The sequence below is a fragment of the Dromaius novaehollandiae genome, chromosome 11 (assembly GCF_036370855.1).
Source record: "Dromaius novaehollandiae isolate bDroNov1 chromosome 11, bDroNov1.hap1, whole genome shotgun sequence".
Lineage (NCBI taxonomy): Eukaryota > Metazoa > Chordata > Aves > Casuariiformes > Dromaiidae > Dromaius > Dromaius novaehollandiae.
This window is the reverse complement of record NC_088108.1, coordinates 14,435,019-14,458,575: the sequence shown is the minus strand read 5'-3', so window position 1 is coordinate 14,458,575 and position 23,557 is coordinate 14,435,019. Positions and strand designations below refer to the sequence as shown.

Here is a 23,557-nt window from a genome sequence, read left to right as displayed (position 1 = left end):
GCCAGCAGGATTAGCTCACATCAGAGAACTGCTGCACAAATACAGTGTTGTTTATTGAGGGTAGCTTGTAAAACTTGCTGACATGATGCAGATTCACAGCCAGCTCTGCTATGAAGAGAGGAAATTCTGTCTGGTCCTTAAAAGCAGGTGACTGTGCAGCATCTTAGTGCACAGAATCCTCAGTGAACTGTGTTATTAGTTAGGATTGCTCAGAAATGCATGCACAGAAAACAATTTTTGAAAATAAAGATTTACACCTCTCTATAAACACCTCAATATCTTTCTCTTGTGTCTATAAGCAGCTTGTTGTTTCATTTATAGGTCTGCTTACCTTGGAAGGTAAATTAGTACATCAACCACAAGTGGCAAACATTATTTACATGGGTGGATAGCTTTCAAGCATATAGGAACATCTGACTAGTGCATGTGTGCAGGGACCTGGAAGACCCTGGCGCAGGAGAAACAAGCTTACCTCATGGTGTACAAGAGGGTGCCGTTGTCCACGAGGCGCAGAAGCTTGTTGGGTGTTGTCATGTTATGGGCTACAGACTTCTTGCCATTGTGGAAGAAGGTGTCAGGAGTCCAGATCTTGCTGGCCAGCAGGTTGTTCAGGGGAAGTATCTTCATGGGCCCATCAAACTTCAGCCTCTCATCTCTCCAGGACTGCCGGAAAAAGACATCGATGGTGTATTCCTTTGTGGAGAGAGGAGAGAAAAATAACTCTTGTTTTACCTAGCTCTTCATTGCAGGCAGGGTGGTTGAAGAAATGATAAATGTCTTCAGTCATCGGATAAACTGTATTCAGCACCCTCTGGTTGGTAATGAAGCATGATGCAACAAGAACTCAGGATTAACAACAGCAGAGAAAATTGTGGAGGATAAAGGGCATTTGCTGTCTTTTGTATAATGACTTTAGCACAACACTAAAATTTGCATCTCAGAGTTTCTGACAGACTGCAGACACACTGCAATACAGCCTACAGGCCATTTCTGGGGTAGCCCTGCTTCTCTGTGCTGCACCAGCGTCTTTATGCAGACCTTGCGGGAGAGGGAACCATGGTATGCAACTGCACAAGAATTTGAATAGGCAAAAATCAAGTTACACAAAATGGAAATCGGGCAGGATACTGATAACTCCACCCTTACACCTAAAACAAAATTTCAGGACACCGTTTTAATGATGTGCTTCCCTCAGCCATCTCCGCACCAGTGCCTTTCAAGCAAAGCACTGAACCGAGGTCTTCACAAACTTGTCATTACAAGATCCTGTGACTTTTTTTCTTTTAAGCCAGCACAAGCCTGTTCATGAGCCCAAACTCCACCGGGGAGATCAGCTGTCACCTCTTCTCAATCCCACAGCCAGGGCCAGCTCCCAGTGGTCTTGACAAATTTGATTCTTGTCATCCAAGCAGAAAGGGGAGGGGGGGACCTAAAACACACCTGAACCTATGGGAACAACATAACACCATGGGCCGGGGTGGGTGAAATGGCTGGTCTTCAGCGCGTTGCTCCCCGCCTTTGCCCCTCTCCTGCTGTTGGGACACCCATTGACTCCCAGCTCTTCCTCTCGTGCCCCAGCAGCTGCGCAGCCCTGGCCTTGGGGCAGGACACTGAAGCACTGGCACCACCAGCTCTGCAAATTCACCCGCGATTAGGCACTGAGGGCTGTTGGGTGACCACGTCCCACCGAGCTGCTTGCTCCTCTCCTCTCCCACCTGCCTTCGTCCGAAGTGGAGCCACGCTGAACGCATCACAGCCATGCCAGGGCAAAACTAAATTAATCTTTGTGGTGCATGGGAGCACCATTCCCACTAACCCAAACCAGCCTGTACCCGCTCAAGGCTGGCATCACTTGGGGGAACTGCACAAGCTGGTTGGCATTAACTTCATCACTGCCCAGGCAGGAAGGCAGCCCGGAGTGGCTCACCCGAGCTACATGCACCTCGGCTCGATAACAAAGCAGGGCTCATTAGCTCATGAGGCTGGCAGAGAGAGATGGGGGCTTTGGAAAATCTGTTCCGGTTCTTGTTGCAATGCTGCTGTGGATTCATAGTTGTTATATGAATTCACCTCCATGAATGATTTCTTTCCTGCAGCTCTTTTCAGCAGCATTTAAGAGCTGCAGCACATCAGTTTCCTATAGGTCATAGAAATTTCTGCAAGATTTTGCAGCAGATGGTAGCTAAGTGAAAGCATCTAAGTAAAGAAATTCATCCGTGCTCCCTGACCACACAGGCACTCCTGCCCAAACGTGAGGTTTCTGTATTCTGGCTTGGGGAAAGGAAAGAGAAGATCCTACTGTCCCACAGACCCTGCCCTGTACAAGATACTCTGCTCCCTTGTGGAAGATCATCCTCCCCTTGGGGTTTTAAGCTCAGTAAAGAAACCAAAACAAAAGGCTGCGTCTGTGCGCAGCCACAGGAGACAGGTTTCGGAAAAGCCCTTATCAGGAGAAGAGCTATCTTATTCAGAACCTTCTGCTCTTATTAAAAAAAACAACCAATGAAACAAACAGAAAACCTTTTATAACACCTTTCTAGGTCCTGTTTTTCTTCTTTTATGTAAAGGATTCATTCCTACAGGAAAGAGAAATCATGTTGAAATCCTACCCCTCTTCTCTAGCCTTCTTTCCAGTAGAGCATCAATTCCAAGTCCCAGCTTCCAAGGAACATGCCTAGCTCTAGGTCATGTTCTTCTTTCCTCTGTGGAAATAACCAAATTCATCAAGACTCAGTCGTCCTTCTGAGTCTGCCCTCCAAAGCATAAAATTCCCCTGACTTTTTTTTCTTTTCTCTCCTGCGAACTAAGGCAAAGCTGAAAAGCTCACTACTCAAGATTTGGGCGTATGTCAGGTCCGATCAGGCTCGGCTTTACAAGCCAAATGGAAAGCATCTCAGGGAAAAGGTCCACATGTTCTCCTCCCCAGTTAGTAACCAGCTGCTCTCCCCCATTCTCCGCAGCAACTTTACCTGCCTCTCTTCCATCATCATAATTACAGTCTCCGTCTGCATCAAGCTGCACAAAAAAGGCTTTCCATCGCAATGAGTAATGGCCGTGGGAGGGACGAGAGCAAGATCATCAGGCAGATGCGAGCATGGAAGGAGGGATTTTCCCTCTTCCTGAGATAAAAGGAACCACAACAGAAGAGCGGGCTCTCCCCATGCTTCCCAAGGAGATGAGGTTTCTCGCTCTCACATTTCTGACTGCATTTAACACCAGGACTGCATGCTAAAACACATTTGCCATGCATTTGTAAAATACATGGAACTAAAGCACGCGAGGGGGGAAATAATTTATTATTCTTTAACTGTCTTCCTATTTTAAATTCATTTTGTCAAATCACATTGCAGAGAATACCTTCCTCTTTTCAATACCTCATATTTCTTCTTCACAGTTCATTATACACACTCCCTTAATCAAATATGCTCCACCTTGGAAGTAATTATCAGATACTCCCCAAGGGCTGAGATTGCTGAATATATTATGTGTCTCTGCTGTGGTATTAAAGAAAGTGAGATAGACAGAGAACTCAGATGAGATTAATACTCTTGGCTACAGTGACAGTAAGTTAACTTTTAACCCTGGAGGGAGTGGTCTTTCCAAAGCAATTTGGGAACCTCTGATGGGGCGAGCACCAGCATGAAGTGCATTTAATTCTCTTCCAACTCATTCGCTCGCTAGCGTAGGACTGTCGGTGGGGCGGTCAGAGAGATGTTCATGGCCAAGTGAACACAGCAAATGAAACTCTCCCAGCTTCCGAGCGGCTGGAGGAGGCCTCAGGACATTGCTCCTGCCTGCGAGAGCAATGCCTGCTCCCTGCCTCAGATGGGCTCCCTCCAGCTCCAAACTCTCCTTGGCCTATCTGAGGGTACCGCAGCACCACATAACCTCCAGGACTGGGCAAGCAGGAGGGCATCGGCCCCCAGTGCATGACTAGCCTCACGCGGCAGCCTTGAAATGTAAAGCAACCTCAACCAGCCAACTCTCTCGTGTGGGTCGGGGTGCATGTGGAATACAAGCTGCAAGAAATGCTTTTGAGAAAGCTCACTATTAATTATGCTCCACAATCCTGTTTTAATTAGAAGACAAACTGTTGTGGGAATACAAGCCTAGATTCAGACCTCAGGCCTTTTCATTAATAATTTTCCCTGAACATGTCAAAATATTCCAATCAATTCAGTCTTTTTCTTTCCTCTCTTTTGCTTCCCTTCTGGTTCAAGAACTCGGGACAGTTTGTGGGTGGGAACTGCTCCCTCCTGGCACTGCCATCGAAACAGGTCAGATTTGGATGCTTCCCATGAAGCACCTTCCTTCCTCCACGCAGTCTGACTAAGGAAGACTGGCTACAACGAAGGCACTTCTCAAGGCATGTGAGTGTGCTACATACTGGTTTTGGTCTCTTGGGCTTGCCTCCCCATTTCAGTGCCTCAGGTTGCACTTACAGGAAACAAAAAGACCCTAAAGCCTCCAGACTGCTCAAATGATGCAAAGGTGTTGACTCTCTAAGTTTGCATCTGGCATTACCATTTGTTTTCCAAAAGTTAAAACGCATCTAAGAAATGTTTTGTTTCTATTGCCTGCACCAAGAGAAGATGACTAGGCACGTTCCTGCCCACACAGGAAAGATGCTTGGTCATGTTCCTGCATTTAGGAAAACCCTGCTTTTACCTAGATCGGTCAGGGCTGAGAGTGGGACACTGCTGCCACCACTGCCAAACACACCGCCCATCCCCTTGGAGGATCCTTCCACACCTTCCTGGCCAGTAGCACCTACCATATCCGTGTCCGAGACAGGGCCGAAACTCGTCACGTAAATGTCTGTCTTGACTTCGGTTACACTATCTGGGACATAAAAAGAGAAAAAAACAATTAGGGAACTGAATGCATTTGTATAGAAAAGGCTTTAGCATTTTTTTGCATGTTGTTTTTTCATGTCAGGTGCCTCCTTGGTGAAGCCCTCAACAAGCTGGTATTATGCCCTAAACAATAGCTGATTTTATCATTCATAGTTGGGCAAATTCATCTTTGCTGTAGCTATACTGCGTTCCACACTTACTCCACAGATGAATATGTCCTGACATAGTCAGACTATGTGTATTTACAAATTATATGCAGCTGTACAACACATAACGTTGTACAGACCCACATATCTTCAATACAGAGGTAAGCCCTGAAATTGTGAAATTCTCTTTAATCTGAAATCCCTTTGTGTCTCCCAGCCTGATAAATAGCCTAGCAATGTTCCACCAGTTTTAGGAAACCCGGGTTTTGTTATAGCTTCAGGCTTATCTGTACATAAAAGAATCAATATTCTGATTGCTTTTTACTCCCATCATGTTCACTGCTTTCCTAAGTGCCTCAACTCCTGAAGAGCAGCTGCTCTTGCAGAGGTAGTATTTATATGCATCCTATATTCATCTACAGCCAGACTATGCACCCCTTGCAAATGCTGAAAAACAGTTTCCCTCCGGACACCACGCCAACAAAATCAGGAGACCTCAATTCCTGCCGCAAGCACTAAAACTCTTGGGCAATTTTAATCCTTTGCCTCCGGGTAAAGATAAACTGAAGTGCTTTCCAGAACGTGGCTATCAGCAGGTATTATTCATGCTGAATAGCTCATGCAGCTCTTATTATGACTTCCATCATTATCATCTCAGCATGCCTCCTAAAAGAGGTCTCTGTCATGGCCCTGTTTTGCAAGGAAACCGAGGCACAGGAGGATGGTGTGACTTGCCGTGGTCACCTGTCAGAGAGTACTCTGCCCACTAGGACGTACTAAAAGAGCACTATGTTACCTTCAGGGATAGATCATATGATTGTGCTCCTTTTATATGTCCTTAATTGGATCAGAGTTGCATTCCCAATGAAAGAACCTGTTTAGAGCTCCAAAAAAAAGAGTTTGTGTTTTATCAGTAGCATCCCATTTTGGCCACTGCAGCAGCTACGTTACTAGCCTGGATGGCCCATTGCTCAATTCATTAATGGAAATTCTTGTGTCTTCTGACAGTTATTTTGTAATATCATGAAGCTTAGTCTTGTGCTTCAAAGTTTTGTACCCAAAAATAAGATAATGCATTCTGGCAGAGTTTTCTCCTTAATGGCTAAAACATACATATACATGTCTTCAGTTATTATGGCTGGAGAGCTTCTGACACAGCCTGTGGCTGATATTGTTGTGCTATATAAGTAACCCTTGATCTTGTCTTGATGCGATAAAAAGAAGGTTAAAGAGAAATATGTATACAGTACACTTTCTGAAACACACAGCAGTCAGCGAGGCAGCTTTTTAAACAAAATGAGATACTTCGGTAAGACTTAAACACTCAGGGTATTCCATGTCCCTCCAAGCAAGCCCCCAAATGAGATATACAGCATAGAAGACAATTCTAGTGAAGCAAGGTTCTTCAACACATGCAGTTAGAAAAAACTAACTATGTTTTAGAGAAAAAATGAACTCTCTCTCCACTCCCCTCTCCTCTCCCTTTTTGAGTGTTTAGATTGTCCAACATAAATAATATACAGCAATAGATATCAGATCAGGATATGCAGCCACCCATGACCGGTGAAGTCAGTCCTTGTAACACGCAGAATAAATTACCTTGCGAATCCAAGGGGAACTGAGCTGGAAAGAGGGACAGAGGGGTCCACGAAAGGACTTGTGCTATATGACATGACCTGCAGGATCCAAGCACTGGAGAAGTGATTCAGGAAGCGATGAGCAGGTGAAAAGGTAGAACTAATTTTGGACATCCTTTTATATGATGCTGCTCTTTTTATTTGTTAGCTGGCATTTGGCATAAACCCAAGAAAATGGAGAGTGCACGAGTTTAGTTTTTAAAAAGGGGGGGTGGTTGGTTGTTTTTTGCTGACGCTTCTTAGAAAAGCAACAGCACTAGGGAAAGATACTGTCACTGTATTCTTATGAAGCAGAACAGTAAGAATTGAGGGAAAGAGTTAGCTGGTTATGATTTAACCCTGGATGGGTCTGATCTCATCCTGGCTTCTATCCCAGTGCAGCATATTGTAAACTACCAGTCATGGAGCTCCAGAGACCTGTTCCTCCTCGCAACCTACTAGCAAATCTGATCGAAGACAGTAGCATTTATCAAGGTCTTGTGTTAGAAAAACTTGATGTAGCTTCTCCTGTTCTGCTAAATCCCTGCTGACCATTGCTTGCGGAGACCTGCAACGCAGGATGGAGTCATGCATCCAGTGCCTGCCTCATTGCTCTGAGGAAGACCAACAGTCTCACAGCGATTCGCTCACAGATATGCTCCTGCACAGCACAGCAAAGGAATGAGATCCCCTATCCATGGGAGCCTTTCAGGAGCCCAGCAAAGAAGGGACCAAGCCCACTTGGAAACACTTCATTTCCAACTTTGCAATGTGACCTCTCAGGACCAAGAGGTATTCCTTGTCCTGGGCATGCTCCTTCCCATCTCTTAGTACAAATAATGTGCATTAATAGTGCCTGGGGTGATCAATACTTTCACTCTGCCAGTGGTGGCAAAGCAAATAATAACAGAGACAGACAGAATCAACCATCACAACATGCAGCTGTTGCCAGCCACCAGCGTAACCCAGGGACCACGGAGGGCATTTAATTCAACCTGGGAAACATCATTCAAATGGCATTAGGTAAAGTGCTGTGAAACGTCCTCAGCTGGGACTGAGCTATACTTCATGCCATCATAGGAGTTAGATGACAGGGTTAAATCTAGTATAGCCACCGGCAAGGTCCTCAGCCCGGGGTGGCTGGGACATCAGTCTGGCTACCAAAGCTACTTCCAAAATATCTTCAATTGTTCCTAACTCTTAGGAGAGGTTTTAATACAGAGACTTGGCAGGGTACAGGGCCACAGCAGTTATGCAGTCTGAGACATCTCTATCCAAATCCCCTTTAATCCATCATGGTACCAGTGCTCGTCTATCAGCACGGGGGACCACAAAACAGCATTTCCTACGCCTGACCAGCCACAGAGAACAAGCTCAGCAGGAACATCCTCCTTCAGCTACTATCGTTTTTGGAAGCAAGAGAAACAGAGGTCAGATTTGCTCTTCCCAGATCACAGAATAAAACCCATTCTATTTCTCACCCCTTCATCCTAACAACACAGGTCTAAAGAAAACAACACAGATCTCTGGAGAGATCTCCCATTTCCAGACTCCAGGCTGCCACTCTCTCCTGCCTTCCCAGCGGACAGATGTGCTGCTCAGGCCAGGACATGTTGACCCACTGAAATCAGCAGGATCCCTCACGCATGCAAGGGCAGCTCCAGTTGGGGATGAGCACCAGAAGGCTGGCTCAGGTCTTCTCCCAGGCCACTTTTTCTACTCCTACTTCAGGGCACAGCACCTAGGCAGACAGGCTCCTTGCACCCTTGATGCAAAAAGCAAGACTGAACTTTCCCAGTTATTTTGTGCTCCCAAGGCAGGGCAGGATCTAGGTGGGATCTGGAGGAATTTCTGGAAATAAATCATTGCTGTGCAAGCAGGGATTCCAGCAGAGCAGGGAAATCCAGCAACCAGTAAAACACAAGCAGAACAGAGCAAGCTACAGCCTTAGAGATGGGCTTCCCATGTGATCCTGTAGTGGTATTACATGAGCCCAAGCTTCCACATGGCTCACGGCACTGCTGGAGCCCACCAGCTCTGTGACAGTGAGACATTCCTCGTGAGAGAAGTCACGGGCTACCCAAGCAGCTTCCCCCCTTCTTACCCTCATATGCACCCACCCTTAGCCCAAATAAGAAGAAACTGCACCTATTTTTGCAACACAAGAAAACCAAGAGAGGAGCCTTCCCTGCCTAAGTCCAGGAGACATGGCAGAGAAGTCCTTATCCCCTTCTCATCTGCAGATCCGAACATCTGTGTGCTGCACCCTGGCCGTCTTGCCCAGTTCTCACCAAAAAATTAATAGCTGAGGACTCTGCTGCAGAGGGTTAGGCATTTTCCCAAGACCTGTTACAGAACATTAAATAGCACTTCTCCTTCCTGAGCACCTTCCCTCCCTGTATCTCAACGATTTTTACATGCACAAGTGAACCAGCCTGCTGGGGGGCAGGTGGATGCTGCTAGTCCTGTTTTACAGGTGGGGAATGAGATTGGAGGGAACCTGCTTGAGGTAGGAGGCTGGTGCAGAGCAAAGACCAGAGCCCAGCTCTAGAGCAACGACCCATGCTGGTTCACAGGGGCCCAGTGGAGGATCTGATACTGCTCTTGGCGTATTGCAAAAGCACCTCCAGCTGGGCTGTGAAGACTCACCGTGCCCTGAAGACTCACTACTGGGGACCGGGAAAGAGAAAAGACCATGAGGCACTTAATGAAACTCGAAGAGCAAGGGATTTTCAGGATCAACATTTAAACATAGAGAGAATTTAGACACCTAAACGTTGTGTTATGATCCCAGATCATTTGTGCAAGGGTGATTCCCATCCCACTTATTACAGCCTTAGTTAATTCTCAAGCCTCAGCGTACTTGAGCTTCTAACACCATCTGTAGCAAACCTGTGAGCAGGGGCAAGGCGCTGCGGATTGAGCAGAGCTGCCCCTTCTCCCACATGGTGCAGAGAGCTCTTTGCCAGCCTGTCCCTGCAAGCCAGGCAATGCTGCTTCACTCCTGTGTGCAGAAATCCCCCACAGCTGGGCAGATCTGCAATGCAAATGTAAAACAAAAGCTGTGACATCCATTCCCCCAGTGTTACCATGGCACTCCCTACACCTGCCTGCTCTTTAAAAGCTACCCTTCTTCTCCAAGGATTTGCTATGCCAGGTCTGGCTGCTTGTACAGGCAATAAAAGTCCCTATCAGCGCTGTGTGGAGGGCCAGATCCTGTTGCCCTGACTCCAATGCAAGCAGAGCCAGTTGCCTCCCTTTCACTTGCAGAAGGTGTAGAGCAGCAGCAGGATGCTTTGAGGTTTCCATTTCACAGCGTCTGGGGACATGCCTCACAGGGAAGGCTGCAGACTAGCTCTCCCCTTGCCTCTGCTGCTGCGAGCAGCTTCTCCGCATCCCGGTGCCCCTTCTTCCCGGGCGCTGGCCGCCTGCAGCCCTTCGCACGACGGAGAGGCAGACATCGCCCCCGGTTCCCGCAATCTCCCTTTTAAGTGCTCATGACTCCCTGGGCCAGCAAGGAGATAGCTATTATTTACAAAATGACTGAGTGCTATTTTTACTTGCTTCTTGGAAGCACTAGGAGCAGTGGCAGAGCTGGAATACAAATTACCCTGCCTCTCTCCTCTCCCCGCTCTGGCTGCCAATTGCAGGGCTGCCTCTACAAGTGATTACAGGAGGCGGGGGGCACGGGAGGATGAGAAGGCTCTTATTAAACATCCCGCTGCACTCATCAAGTGCTGTTTATTTAAGAATCTCAGCCATAATATAATCTACGCGGCCGGTTGTGTTTCAGCTCTTGAGGTTTGTGGATGTACTGAACACAGTCACGTTTCCCAGATGGGGTTCCCAGAGGCTATGCCGTAAATGAGCAGAAATGATGTGCCTGCATCTAAGCACTGGAGGTTCCCAAATGATGCACGCTATTAAAACAGGGGCAAAACCAGGGGATTCCTGGTGACTGTGCTGACGTCGGAGAGGCTGCCTAGTCTTATCTCATAGATAAGCCGGATATGCTAGAGGACAGGGATCTCCCCGAGGGTGTGCTGTGGGTAGTGCTGGTCCCGCTCGGCCGTCTGCTGAGCTGGGACCCACGGGATCTTGGCCAGCCTTGTCCCCATGCTAGCAGCCCTGGCTGGGCCAGCAGAGGCCCCCACCCTGCATCGAAGAGCGGGGATGAGGCCATGCTCTCAGGAGGCTCAGGCAGCGTGGGACGGAGGCAGGCTCGTGAGGAAGGCACCAGCCCAAGGCTCTGCTCAAGCCTGGCTGCTGTGTGAGATGGCCAGCGTGAGCTGAAGCAACCCACGGACGGAAGAGGCAGGTGAGACTGTGGCTGTCTCACAGAGGGTGACAAGCCTGACTGTGCTGGAGTTCCTGAGATGAAGGCCCAGAAGGGACTAGAAAGGAGGACGGTGCTGTTCAGACTCTGTCGCACCTCAGTACAAACCCTAAGTCTGTGCCAGGGCTATTTTCTGGAGAGAAACGTTTCTGCACTGGGCTCCCAAGCGCAGCTTTGCTGGATCACAGCAGGGCTCCAGCTCGCCCAGTATCACATCTCCAACCATGGCCACAACCTAAAAAGGTAAGAACAGGCTGACAACACCCCTTAGCTCCCTCCAGGCTGGGATTAGTCTCAGCTCAAGAGTTTCTTGGCTTGATGAGATCGATCTACTCCCAGTGACCCTCTTCCAAGTACCCATCCAGTCTCCCCCTAAGCACACGAGCATCCTCCGGGAAGGATGCTGACCTAGGCTCTCTTACTGGTGGTGCTGGAGGAGGACCATGCCATGCAGGTAACAGTCTGACGCAGCATCCCTGTGAACAGCCGCTGGGCTGTTGCTGTGTCATGTAACCCAGAGCAAGCATGTGGCACAGGATGGTGCTTTACAACTAACCCAGCATCCCCAGGAGGAGAAACATGGGAAGAGGAGTTTGTATTACCAACTTGCAGCTCCTGCCCTCTTCCGAGCCCTTGCCACGCTAATTAATAAGCAGCAGAAGGTAATTTTTGCAGCTGCACACAGAAGCTTTCTGGGTGTCTCATTCTTCATTTTCTCAGCCTCTCACTGTGTGGATTTAATTTCCTTCCAATTTTAGCCTCTGGAACAAAAGAAGAATAGAAACATCTTTTCCTTCTGCGACCTTTGCTGCAGCCCCAGGAGAACAGTCTCTGATGAGCGTGTCAAGCCTTCCCGGAGCCGAGATCACACTACAAAGCACATGGGAAACACAGGGCAGTTCTCTTCCTTCGGAGGAGGCACTACAGCCCCCAGCCAAGAAACTCCACCCTCAGATCCCTCCTCTCTAGCTCTGACAAGTCAATCCTGTTTCACCAGTACTGCTGCTTTTGCCATCTCCCACCTTTCCTTTCACCCATAGTTTGCCACAGCACCAGTAAGCTGTGAGCAACGGCCCAGGCAGCCAAGCCACACAGATCAACCACTGTCCAAAGGCCAGATCTGCAAATTTCCTTTCAATAAGAAAGCAATCTACCACTGCCAAAGGCATTGGAGAAGGGAGGACAAGTCTCCAGACATGTGCCCTTTGGCACATGGTGCCCCATCCATGGCTTTGGCCTTGGGCCTGCCACTGCAGTGCAGGGAGAGGACAGAGAGGCACAGTCAGAGAGGGTGGGTGCACAGAGGTGACGGGAGCCTTGCCTCCCCCACAGACCCCGCCTCGTCCTGTGCAAGAGCTGCAGGAAGGGGGATGTGCTGTTTCCTACACCACTGCCACATACAAGAAATCCTTGATTTTGCCTTCACTGCTGTCCTCCCGCTGTGGGGCCGGTGAGACTCTCCCACCTATGTTAGAAATGTTTTTCTTGTATTTTTTGCCAGAGAGCTTGAGGATAGCAGCACACAAGGAATCATTTCAGTGAACGCTACTGCAATGCTGTTAATGCCTCCCAGGTTTGTCCAGCCCAGCCAGAGGATAAAGCTGACCCTAGAGGACATGGACTTGTGGATCTCCAGCCACCCAAGCCTATGAACCAGTGTGAACTACTGCTGACACCAGGAGCATCCCAACTGCACCAGGGAGTAACTTTTTCAGCAAGCATCCTGGGAACAGAAGTAGTGCACTCTTGGAGAAGAAGGCTGGGAAACAGAGAGAGCAAAAAAAACCCGCAAGTGGTATTTTCTCTAGCATCAAACCAGCATCTGCAAAAGGGAAAGCAGAGCTGGAGCTCAGAGAGATCTGGACAGCTCTCAGGGCTGCACCTTCCCTCTCCTCAATCAGTTTTGACTTGGGGATCTTTTCTGCTCTTGCCTTGCGTGCCTCTGTGTAACAACCACAGCGCGGTTCAGAGCTCCTCTCTCTTTCCGACTCATGCTGCAAGAGGGAAGACACAGGTTAACAAGCAGGCATGGACACAGGGGAAAAGCATTCAGATCAGCCACAGGACCCTGCAAGGAAAGGTCTCTGGGAATTAATTCAGCACCATAATTCACTGGAATCTGTGGGCTGTTTCCTTAGCGTATGTTAGCAGGGGACCACTGGCTTCAATTCACCCTACTTGTCCTCTTTGCTTAGCAGAAAAACGTTGGGTAATTAAACAGCTTCCTAACCCACACAAGCAGCAGAGCAGGAAGGCACTCTGGAGGCAATACCACATCACAGTGCAATTTGTAGGCTCGAGGAGGGAACAATGCCACAAGCCACTTCAGACAGGCACAGCTGTGTGTCCGTCCTCACCTGCAACCATTGCTTGCTAGCCAGCAACCTCACACAGACAGCGGCAGGATGGAGATCCATGAATGCAGCCCACTAATTAAAATGAGTGAGTGATTGTTTAACAGGTCCTTTCATTGCCAGCCCTCCAACCACTTTCCCAAGATGGCACGTGTCCCTGCACCCCAAATGAGAAACCAACACATAGAGAGGTCACAGTCAACATCTTCAAACTTCCAGCCCCAAAGTTAGAGGCAAAATATGCATTTTCAGATGTCAATCAGCTGCTTTGGAGCCTCAACATCCTTGAACATGAAACTACTTGTTTAGAAGCAAAAACCAGTCTGCATCACAGAGACTCACCCAGCTTTGACCAGTTCAGTTCATTCCCAAAAATGGACTGCATTGTGCACAGGTATGTGAGAAAAATAATCCAGAATACATATAGATTTTGGTCATGCCAGCAGCCTTCAGTTATGCTTAAAAATCCCCTGCATGGGAACCAATTATAACTGCCTGCACAAAAAACACAGACACAGCAGTACTTGGTGACTAATCACGCCATCAAAGTGGCAGTGTGCCCTTGTCTGCAGTGCCACGTGGTGTCAGCAGAGCAGGCCCTACCGCGACAGGACCAGAGATGCAGAAGGATACGGAGAGGTAGGCAGGGCAGGTCTACTCACCATCTCTTGCAAGGGCATTGTAAGAGATGTTATATAGAATTGAAGCACTTGAAAAAGCACAGAGAAAAGGATTTCGGTAGCACACCACCCAGCCAACCTGCAGAGCTGCATGTCTTCAGGCAGTGACCACATCCGACAGTCTGGCAGCTGGCCCAGTCCATCGCAGGCCACAGAGCAAATGGTAGGGTCGGGATCAATTCCCCGACCCGCGTGACGCCAACAGGCCTTCGGGAAGTGTTATGCGCGTGGAAGGACTGAGACACAACAGCGGCACCTCAGGCCCCTGTGTTGCCTGTGGAGGAGGAGGACTCCAGGAGGCCAGAACTGAACCCCGCTCTGGTCATATCTTGCTCTCCCTGCTGCGTGTAGAGGGAGTGGAGGGTGACCAGGGTCCCAGGGATGAGAGCTGGCCTTGGCCTCCCAGCTCCCACCTGTAAAAGGCAAGCAGGACGCCAGGGTTAAAGATGACAGGATGTGCCTACACTGCAAAGTGGGGTCAGATGAGGACTGTGCACTGGGAAATTTGTACCCTGCAGAATTAACCACGCAGCAAGGAAGGAAACAATATAAATATCTGAAATAAATGCCTTGTCTCAGCAAAAGTAAGGGTGAATAAAAGCCTCCAGGGGATTACCAATGAGACCTTTGGATCAGATCCTGATCTAACTCTGCCTATGTATCATGATCTATTTGTCTGATGCAGTTTTGCTTGGTGGCTATTTGCTAGTTTCTAGAAGTCACCCTGTGTCACTAATAAGGCTGGAATAACTCACTCTGTATAATGGATCTGACCCCCTCCCCTAGTTATGCTTCCAGTGACTTCTGAGGACTTATGTTCAAAAAGGCATCACATTTACATAGGAAACAAGATTATCTGTTGCTCTTAGGGAAAAAAAACAGCTTGTCCCTCCAGTCCTGGGGTGACCAGATATCTTTTCACAGAGGTTAGCTTATCACCCACAGCTGCTGGAAGAATCCCTTTGGACTGCCAACAGTATTACAGTACAGCCAGTTCCCAAGAAGCTGCACTGTGAGCTGCAATGATTAATCACTACCTTCTCTCTGGTGTGATGGCACATCAGTGTCTAGAATTGCATGTCCTACAGCCAGACCGGAGAGCGTGATCAAGTCTGTAAACACAGATATGCACGTGTCACCACTTCCAGCGGTGCTCTCTCCTTTCTCCCCGCAACTTGGATATTTCAGCAGAAGAGGAGCAAGAAGTTCAAAAGAATTTCAGGAGGTGTCTCAAGAGACAACCGACAATGAAATCAGTTACACACAAAGAGATATATCAGCATGTTCTACAATTACATGTTGTTAATTTTGCAGCCCAGATGAAGTGAAATCACGTCCATCAAATCTCTCAAAGAGAGAGCCTGCTGCCCTGGCTGTCTCACTTAGCAGGGCCAGGGGAGAGCTGATGCAATGAAAAGATTTATTCCCTATCATAGAAAGCTCTGTATGCTGCTTTCTGTATAACTGAGCTGTATCCAGTGTCCTCCACCAGAACTAGAGCAAGGACCAAGAAGTAACCTAACTAGTGCTTGGCCATGGCTAGTCTAGGATTTACAGCACGCTGTAGCTCCTGGATGGATGTCTAATTCCCAGGTGGTCCCTACTGCCACCTGGGGCACAAGCTCCTCAAGATCAGTTCCATTCTTGGATAGGAAATCACTAAGCAGACTCAAAATGCACTATACATGGGCTCGTGGCTCTGACCCAGGTCCCAGCTCTCTCCATGCCAAAGTTATGTTGGCTGCAGAGTTTGGATCAAAGCTTAACTACTGACGAAAGCAGATGAGTCAAGCGACGACTTACATTCACGTGAGCAGTGAGCCAGTGTCCCAGCACAGCACTAATAGGGGCGCAGGGCACCTGGTCATCCATTTTGGATGAGAAACAGTGTTCCCTTCCCAGCTGTTTCACAGGAATAATGATATAGGGTAGCCTGGATTCCCGGTCTGAACTCTGCACAGCCACACAGAGCATGTCACATTGCCCCTTTGTCTCCGCAAGCAACAGTAAAGGGATTCCAGACTTACCAGGTCCTGTTTGTAGGTCCATATGCTTCTGTAGAAGGTGCTATGGGGATTTCACACCCTCCCATACTTGAGAAAGGTTTTTTTCAAGGTTTATCAAGAGTGGGGGATGTTGGCAAGACAGAAGCTCTAGTCTGTGGAGCTCAGCCTAGGAGAGGTGTTGCTCTGTCGCAGCAGAGCCAGCGAAGCCGGCTTTCCTGCAGATTGGTACCTCCTGCGTGGTTGTTCTGATGTCTAAAACTGGTTGATCCCATACAGCAATCTCGCTCTACTTTGGGTCTTTTCCTACTCAGCTACATAATTTCACAGATCTTGCAGGGACTTAAAATCTTTGAGAAGAGGAAAGGCAGAAAAAAAGACATGATAAGCCTCACTCCTTCAGGAGCCCAGGCAAAAAAAACACGAGACTCATACAGCTCAAATAGTTTAAGTTAGCTTTCCCTCCTTGCTCCATGCAGACATGCACACACACATATTCTTATAACTGTGTTACGTGAAATGAGTGACATTCAATACATATCCAGAGGTTAAAATCAGGATATGGTGCAGATCATTGATAAACAAAGTTCAGGTGGAATAGAAGAGAGAGGCAAATGTGAGAGGAAGTGCAATCATGGAGGCATTACACACACCCCTCAGTCTCACATACACAGACTACAAATTAGCTGAGCTATTTTTGCTACCGACAGAAAAGGAAGAATGAACAAAGCTACTGTAGTTACTATTTTAAGGACTTAGGACACCCTCAGATGCTATGAAGACAGAAGAGGAATATGTATGTACGAGCATGCTTTTTGAGCTTCTGCAGTGCTTTGAGACCCTGTGGTAATGGAAAAGAGATGCTACGTAAACATGTTTATTATATATTAGAAATACAATGAGAAAATGTGTGAATATAAATTAACATACATAATTTAACATATTCAGCATTAAAGTCTGTCCTTGATTGCTAAGCTAGAGACACTCGGGGAAGGGAATCCCTGCCAATCCCAGTGGACTGGGGAAGAGCATACAGACAACGCTGCATTGCCAGCTGCTAGGAACGGCTGCGGCCCTAATGAAGCCAGGACAGTTTTGCTGAGCACAGTCCCGCAGGGTGCCTACACGTACGGGGGGAGTAATGAGGTGTGGGCAAAAAAGCCAGATTTTCCATGTTACTTGCAAAACATCTTGTGTTTTAGTTTGGGGCTGTTTTCCTGATCCCATGTTAATTTTATTTCCCTCAATAAGAGTCAGTGGTGATATTCCTGGTGACCGCATCACAGGATCTCGGTGAAGAGCACCCTCAAGGAAGGACATGCCCCAGTATGGTGGCTGGAGTAACATATACAGAATAGAGGTAAGGCATCAGAACAAACCAGACTTTGCTGTATCCCTTCACATCATATATATCTCAACTGAGAAAGACTCAATCATTAGACCATGCTTATTCAAAACCTGCATAAACACCATGCATTTCTGAAGCACCTCCATCAAGGAGCAGGTACACTGGTCCTAGCAGGTTATCACACAATCCCTTTCTTAAAAACACTGAAGCTTTCTTAACTCATTCTCAGTAAGTATTTCTGTAGCGCAAAACATCACCTCTGAAGTCCTGATAGGCCACTCACCTGCTTGAATAGGAGCTGCAAAAGCTTCAGATCACTGCCAGTAAAATCTTGAGCATTTGTAAAGCAATTATTCTGCTCTGCAATTCACCAGAACTCAACACAGATCCCCAGGAAGAAAGATAACAAGAGCCAATACAAAACTTGTATTTCTAACCTAAGAATTGCTGATACATAGGAAACAACAGGAAAGCTAGAAAGGAAGCAAGGAATGCAAGAAAAGTCAAATAGAGAGACATGCTGCATTGCATTTATTATGTGTCATCACAGGGGAGGGAGAAGAAACAAAAGCACTAGGGCATGTGCATTGCAGGGCGAGCTCTGGGCTCCAGCCTCACCGTCATTGCTGATCCACGCTATGGTACTGCCTGTGCAAGGCAGTTCTGCCATGCCTCAGTTTCCCCCTCTGCCTTTCGGCCTCAGCCCTGCTTTCCCATGCGTCTTGGGCATGGTTCTTGCTCCAGGCTGCGGATTGCCAAAAAACAAACAAACAAAAGAAAACAAAAAAAGTCCACCCAAACCAGAAAAACCTCAATGGGGCTTGCTGTAGAGCTGCGAGCAGCAGCCTGTCTAATTCTCAAGCCTGTCCCCTGAGACCAATGCCAGGTACTGAGAGGAAGATACAAGAAAACCATTGCTGGGAGCATCGCAGTAATTTGCACTGTAGTTCCCTTATTGCCTCCTTTAGTTCCTGGCTGGCGTCTCCTCCAGCGGGGGAACTTCATCAGCTCCGGAAACCGTGTGCCATTGGTGACACTTCTGGCCCCCTTCATCCCCTGTCTGGGCAACAGCAGACAGATGTTCTCCCTTCGTCACAAACCCCAGGGTTTACTTTGCCTTTTTGACTGCTGAGCTGTGCACAGAGCCAAGGTTTCCACTGAACTCTCTTCCCCTGTGATACACAGGTCATTGGCCTGCATGGTCACTGCTCATTTAGATTGCAGCAGTGCCAACATATCGTACAGACAACTCCCCCTGACCCGCATGGCCTTGCAATGGCCAGTTCAGCACTTCCTCTGACGCCGGAGCCCCGCTGGGCAGCAGGGCAGGTTGTCACGCACTCCTCGCAGCCCTGCCCAGCCCGGACCAACCTAGTGTCCCCTCTGCAAACGCTGTCCGCATGCCCACGCACCGGGGAATAGGCTAACGAGCACCCGCCTGGCCCAGACTGCAACGTCCTCCCCTTTCCTTGCACCGGATAACTCATCCTTCGCTTTCTGTCCTAGAGCTGCAAGAATAAGCAGAGTGTCTCCAAAATGCAAGATAAATCCCTGGACACGCGCTACGCCCTCCCGTCGTGCTCCTCATCTGGCTTCCCTGTCCCTCCTAGGAAAGTCCTTGGCTAGCAAACAGGGCAGTGCACCTGCATCTGTTGGGAATAGCCGGGTAATCCAAACGCTGCGAGACAGGCTTATTTGCGTGCTTGGGCTATTGTTTTATCCTCGAGTGAGCAAAACCCTTTTAGAGGAAACTCCATTATGACTCTAAATCTTCCACTCCACAGCAATTTTCAGACAATAGCATTGTCTGTCCTGTGGACAGCGAGGCTCTTTGTTTATCGCTGTTACGCAGGGCAATAAATACCAAATTTTCAGTTCTGCCCACTACATGAATTATAATATGCTGCATAATGCTCTAATACTCCCATCAGAGATGAGCAGAGGGCAGATACCTCCAGATGTAATTTTTAATTTCCTCTGCTGGGGATGTTTTCTTGTTTTAGAGACATGCATTCAAAGCGTTCCAGTTCCCATGGCAACTCTGCTTCCATTTGGGATGTCATTTTCCATCCCATCTCTTCAGAATTAGACATCTCCTAGCAGAAGTTTTCAAGAAACATCTCTCTCTCTCTCTCTCTTAAATATATATTTATTAGAGAAAGTGAATGCAAGTGTGCTTTATTGACAGGTTTCTTAACCGATCCACAGCCTGCTGAGGAGAAAGCTGTCTCCAGAAATATGCTGGTTGCCAAGCTGCCTTTTCTCAGCTTCTGTTTTCAACCAGACCTCTCTATTTTCTTCTATCATATAAATATTGGCCAGCATGTGCTCTTTTTCCCTTCCTTTCTGCTCCTGTCGCTCCCCGTACCATGTCCAGGCTCAGCCCAGCTCCCTGGCAACGCAACCGCAGCAAGGGAAGCGCCATCCGACTCAGCGCACTCCCCCCCAGCACGGATGCCATCAGGTCCGGGCCCTGTGCGAGGCGGCCCCGGACGCGGCTGGCGGTCGCCCCACAGCCCGGCTCCCGCCCCCCCCCGGGCACAGGCGCAGCGAGCGAGGGGGTGGCAGGACTGCGGAAAGGCACGGTGCCGGGGCTCCCTCACCAGCACCGGGGGAACCCCTGGGGCAGCGCTGCATCGCGTTCGAGTCCCTCTCCGACCTCACGGACAGATGCATGCACGGACACATCTAACACGCCTGGGGTTGTCTCCTTCCAACCGGGATGTGCAGGCAGCCCCCAACCCCGCCCAGGGAGTGCTAAACTGGGTTTGCTCCTTGCACACGAGGTGTTCCCACACTGCCCAGGCTCAGTCGTACATGGCAGGGCCCTGCATACCGCGGCTCGCGTGACCCTCGGCTGCGCCGTGCTCAGCTCCCGCGAGAGCTCCCAGGCTGCTCGTTGCAGGGATGCAGCCGTGGCTCGATGGGAAACCACACTAGAGCTTTTTAAAAGAGCTGTGACACCAGAGTTTCAAAGTACCTTCCTTTGGGAAACAAATCCAACCAGGCAAATTGCTGGGAGCCGAGTGAATCAAGAGGCTGATGGAGCTAATCCCCGGTGCATTTAAATGCAAAGGCCCAGGGAGCCTCAGGCAAAGCCTACACCATCACTAAAGCGGTCCGCTTTGCCCAATTCCCAGGTGTAGCCTTCTAGGTGCATGTGAAAGCACAGAAAAAGGCAGAGTGTCCTGGCACCAAAAGTCACACCAGCTGCAAGGCCAGGCCAGGACCTCACCTCAGCCTTCTGCTTCTGATGGAGGCCCCTTGATAAAACCACACACCAACCAAACAACGGCAAGGGACCAGTTCTCGTTCACCCCGCCAGGGAAACCAAGTGAATAAACATTGCTACTGTACCTCAGAGAAAGTTTCTAAACACTTTCTCAGCTCAGCCTCCAGCAGAGACATGCGAGCTTAGGGGACACGTCTTGCTGACTCTAGACTTCATGTTAATTGTACCGTCCCACCAGCCATTAATCAAATGTCTTCCACAAGCATTTTTATTGAAAATCAATTTAATAAAGTAGGTGGGAGTCCAACATGCTTCCATAACACCAGATAAATATTCATGGGGGCTTGCGCTACTTTAGCTAAATGAGTTTTTTAAATTTAACTTGTGCAATTTCCTTGTTCCTTAATATACAGCTTGGCTTGCCCTTGTTCAATGAATACAGGCTAGGCGGGACTCAGCCCAGTTTTGGCTGGCCCTCAAGTGTACCAAGGAACAATCCTTTGCTGTCAAGCCAAAAGCTTTTTGCAAGGATGTTGTCATCTATAATAGGAAATAAGAGTCTGCTGGGCTCAGGGTCACCTGGTGTAAATCCATAGAGCCAAGGCTGACTTCAGAAGGGCCATCTGGAGTTCAAAACCAATTTACACCTGTTAGGAACGTGGCCACCAACTCTGCCAGAATGCCATTTGATTTCATCTTATCCTTCCCTATTTAAGATGATGTTGAGGTTCAACAGCCAAAACAAATGAAAGCCACTGAAAACTCTTCCCCCCTTGCCTGGATGCTTATTCCAGGGGAGTAAAGGGCTTCCAGCAACCAAAATGTTTAATGCATTGGAGAAAAACCCACTCAAAGCTTCAAAATTTATGGGAAACCCCATCCCAGGAGAAGAGGTGAGCCCAAGCTCACCCCAGCAGAGCCAACCCCCCTTGGAGGTCTGGGAGCTGCTTTTAGCAGCCCTGGCTTTGACCACATGCCCTAGGGGAGGGATAACAGTGGCGCAGGTTAACCTCTGCTCCTGGAGGAGAGTGACAAGGAGCAGTGATTGCAGCTCCTTCTCAAGGGCAGTTATTAGTGTCCAGATGAAGGAAGTAAAATCTGACAATGATCAAATTTAGTGGAAAGGCAAGATTCAGACAGCCCTTATCAGTGAGAGATTTTAGAGCGTCTAACAGCTTCTTTGTTAACTGGAGCAGTGAGGATCTGCAGCTTCCACAAAGCAGCAATGCAGGGCAATTTAACCACTGCCAGGACTCTTGTCATGTTATCCTAGTGATACCTTTCTCTTGAAAGGGAGTGCTTTAGAAATCAAGTGCATCATCATTTTGCCTTTGTTATTAATGCAAACTGACTTGTTTTCATCTTTAAAGCCTCGACCTAATTCCCCATGCACACACTCCCTACAGCAGCTCAGATCTCTGGACAGGATTTGCTTTCCCTGTGCTTTGCAGTGCTTTAATGACGTGAAGGTTGTGACTAGCCCTGTAGATGCATGCAGAGAGGGTGGGCCCAGGAAAAGGGTGCAAAGAGCACTCTGCCCCATGCACCTCTGCACATGAGCTAGTGACAGTCCTGTTTCTCCTGCCCAACTTCAGGATGGAGATGGTGCAAAGAAGAGCAGGGCCTATGAAGAGCCACCAAAATCACTTCCCCTTGTCCCCAGCAGCTAACGATGCAGCAGAAATGGGAGATGCCCACCTTCTGAACACAACAGGGAGATACTCTAGTCACTTGGTTCCTCCAAAGACACAGAACGGGCATCTCCTGTTGGGACAGTCCTTCTGCAAACCTCTGAGCCTCCTGAAACCAGCCACAACTGGTTGCAGAACTTTACCTTACTGCACCTATTCATTTTGGTTTGGGGTCTGACACAGCTACAAACAACAGGTCCATGGGGCAAATACGTTTTCTTTCTCTGATACCTACACAAAGAAGTTAGGCAAGAACGTGCATGCATCTGTGCACATATATTCTACATTTTGAAGCTTGGATCTGATTTCTGCTCTATTAAAACAGCAATCCCACTTCTGAGAGATCACCCTTGCTGAAGACAAACTGCCTGTCAGCAAACAGCATTAAATATATGGGATATCATACTAGACAGATAATGGCATGCCTTTAGTTTATTCCATCTTGGATGCAGGTCACACAACTAATGTCATCTCTAAACACTGAAATCCTAGATGTGAAAAGGTAAAGCTTAATTGCCTTGAACAGCAACTCTTGTATTGACTCCAACAGAAGGCCCATTAATATTAATACAGCTATATTTAGCCTCTTTCAATTATACATACAAAATTAAACATCTTTCTGGGAAGAAATCAGTCAGGATAGGGTTTAGGCTTTTTTTCTTTTTCTTTTTAATGCATTTTGCATCAAAATAATAACAACTCTAATGGAGGTAAGGTCTTAAAAAAGAACAGTGGATGGAGGCAGAGGCTTAAAAATACTTCTGCCTGGCTCAACCAACTTGCTTTGCATGTATTAAGAGGCATTTGCATACTCCTAACCTTATATCTGCCCCACCTTGTCCACCATTTCTTGCTGGTTGTATTCAGTCACACTTCTGGCTGGCAGCAACTTGGGACATGCACCTCTTGCTCTGCGCTGAGTGCACAGGAGAACTGGTCCCAGCGAGGGACCTCCAGCACCATTGGAAGGAATGCAGTAGAGAAGGACCTTCCTCTTCTGCTCCTGCCTACCCAGAGATGAGGAGGTCCCATTTGCAGTGCTGCCATGCCAGAGCATTACCTTCTGCAGCTAAAAAACACTCTTTTGTAAAAAAATCACATCCACTTTCCTGATTTTCAAATTAATTATATGTAACTTTCCTTGCCAAAGTAGACTTAATGGTATTAATGTTACATTACATAAAAAGAACTGATCAGAAAGCTTCTCTCATAATGTCAGGGAGATTGACGAGGAAAAGAGACAAGGTTTTGTGCTTTTGTTCTTTAACCCTTCCACGTGCAAGGACACAGGATCT

General features: G+C 48.1%; 1 protein-coding gene across 5 annotated transcripts in view; it reads right to left on the bottom strand.

Annotated features, from left to right (window-relative positions):
• Positions 1-23,557, bottom strand: part of GABRA3 (gamma-aminobutyric acid type A receptor subunit alpha3) — an 83,943-nt gene that overhangs the window by 36,261 nt on the left and 24,125 nt on the right. For all 5 annotated transcript variants that reach the window (XR_010391042.1, XR_010391043.1, XM_064518270.1 and 2 more), the window contains exons 4-5: positions 4,775-4,842; positions 473-693 (exon numbers count right to left, since the gene is read on the bottom strand). Coding sequence is in view for 3 of the 5 variants with exons in the window: in XM_064518270.1 (XP_064374340.1) it covers positions 473-693; positions 4,775-4,842 (289 nt within the window). In the remaining 2 variants the exon portion in view is untranslated. The remainder of the gene's footprint in view (positions 1-472; positions 694-4,774; positions 4,843-23,557) is intronic.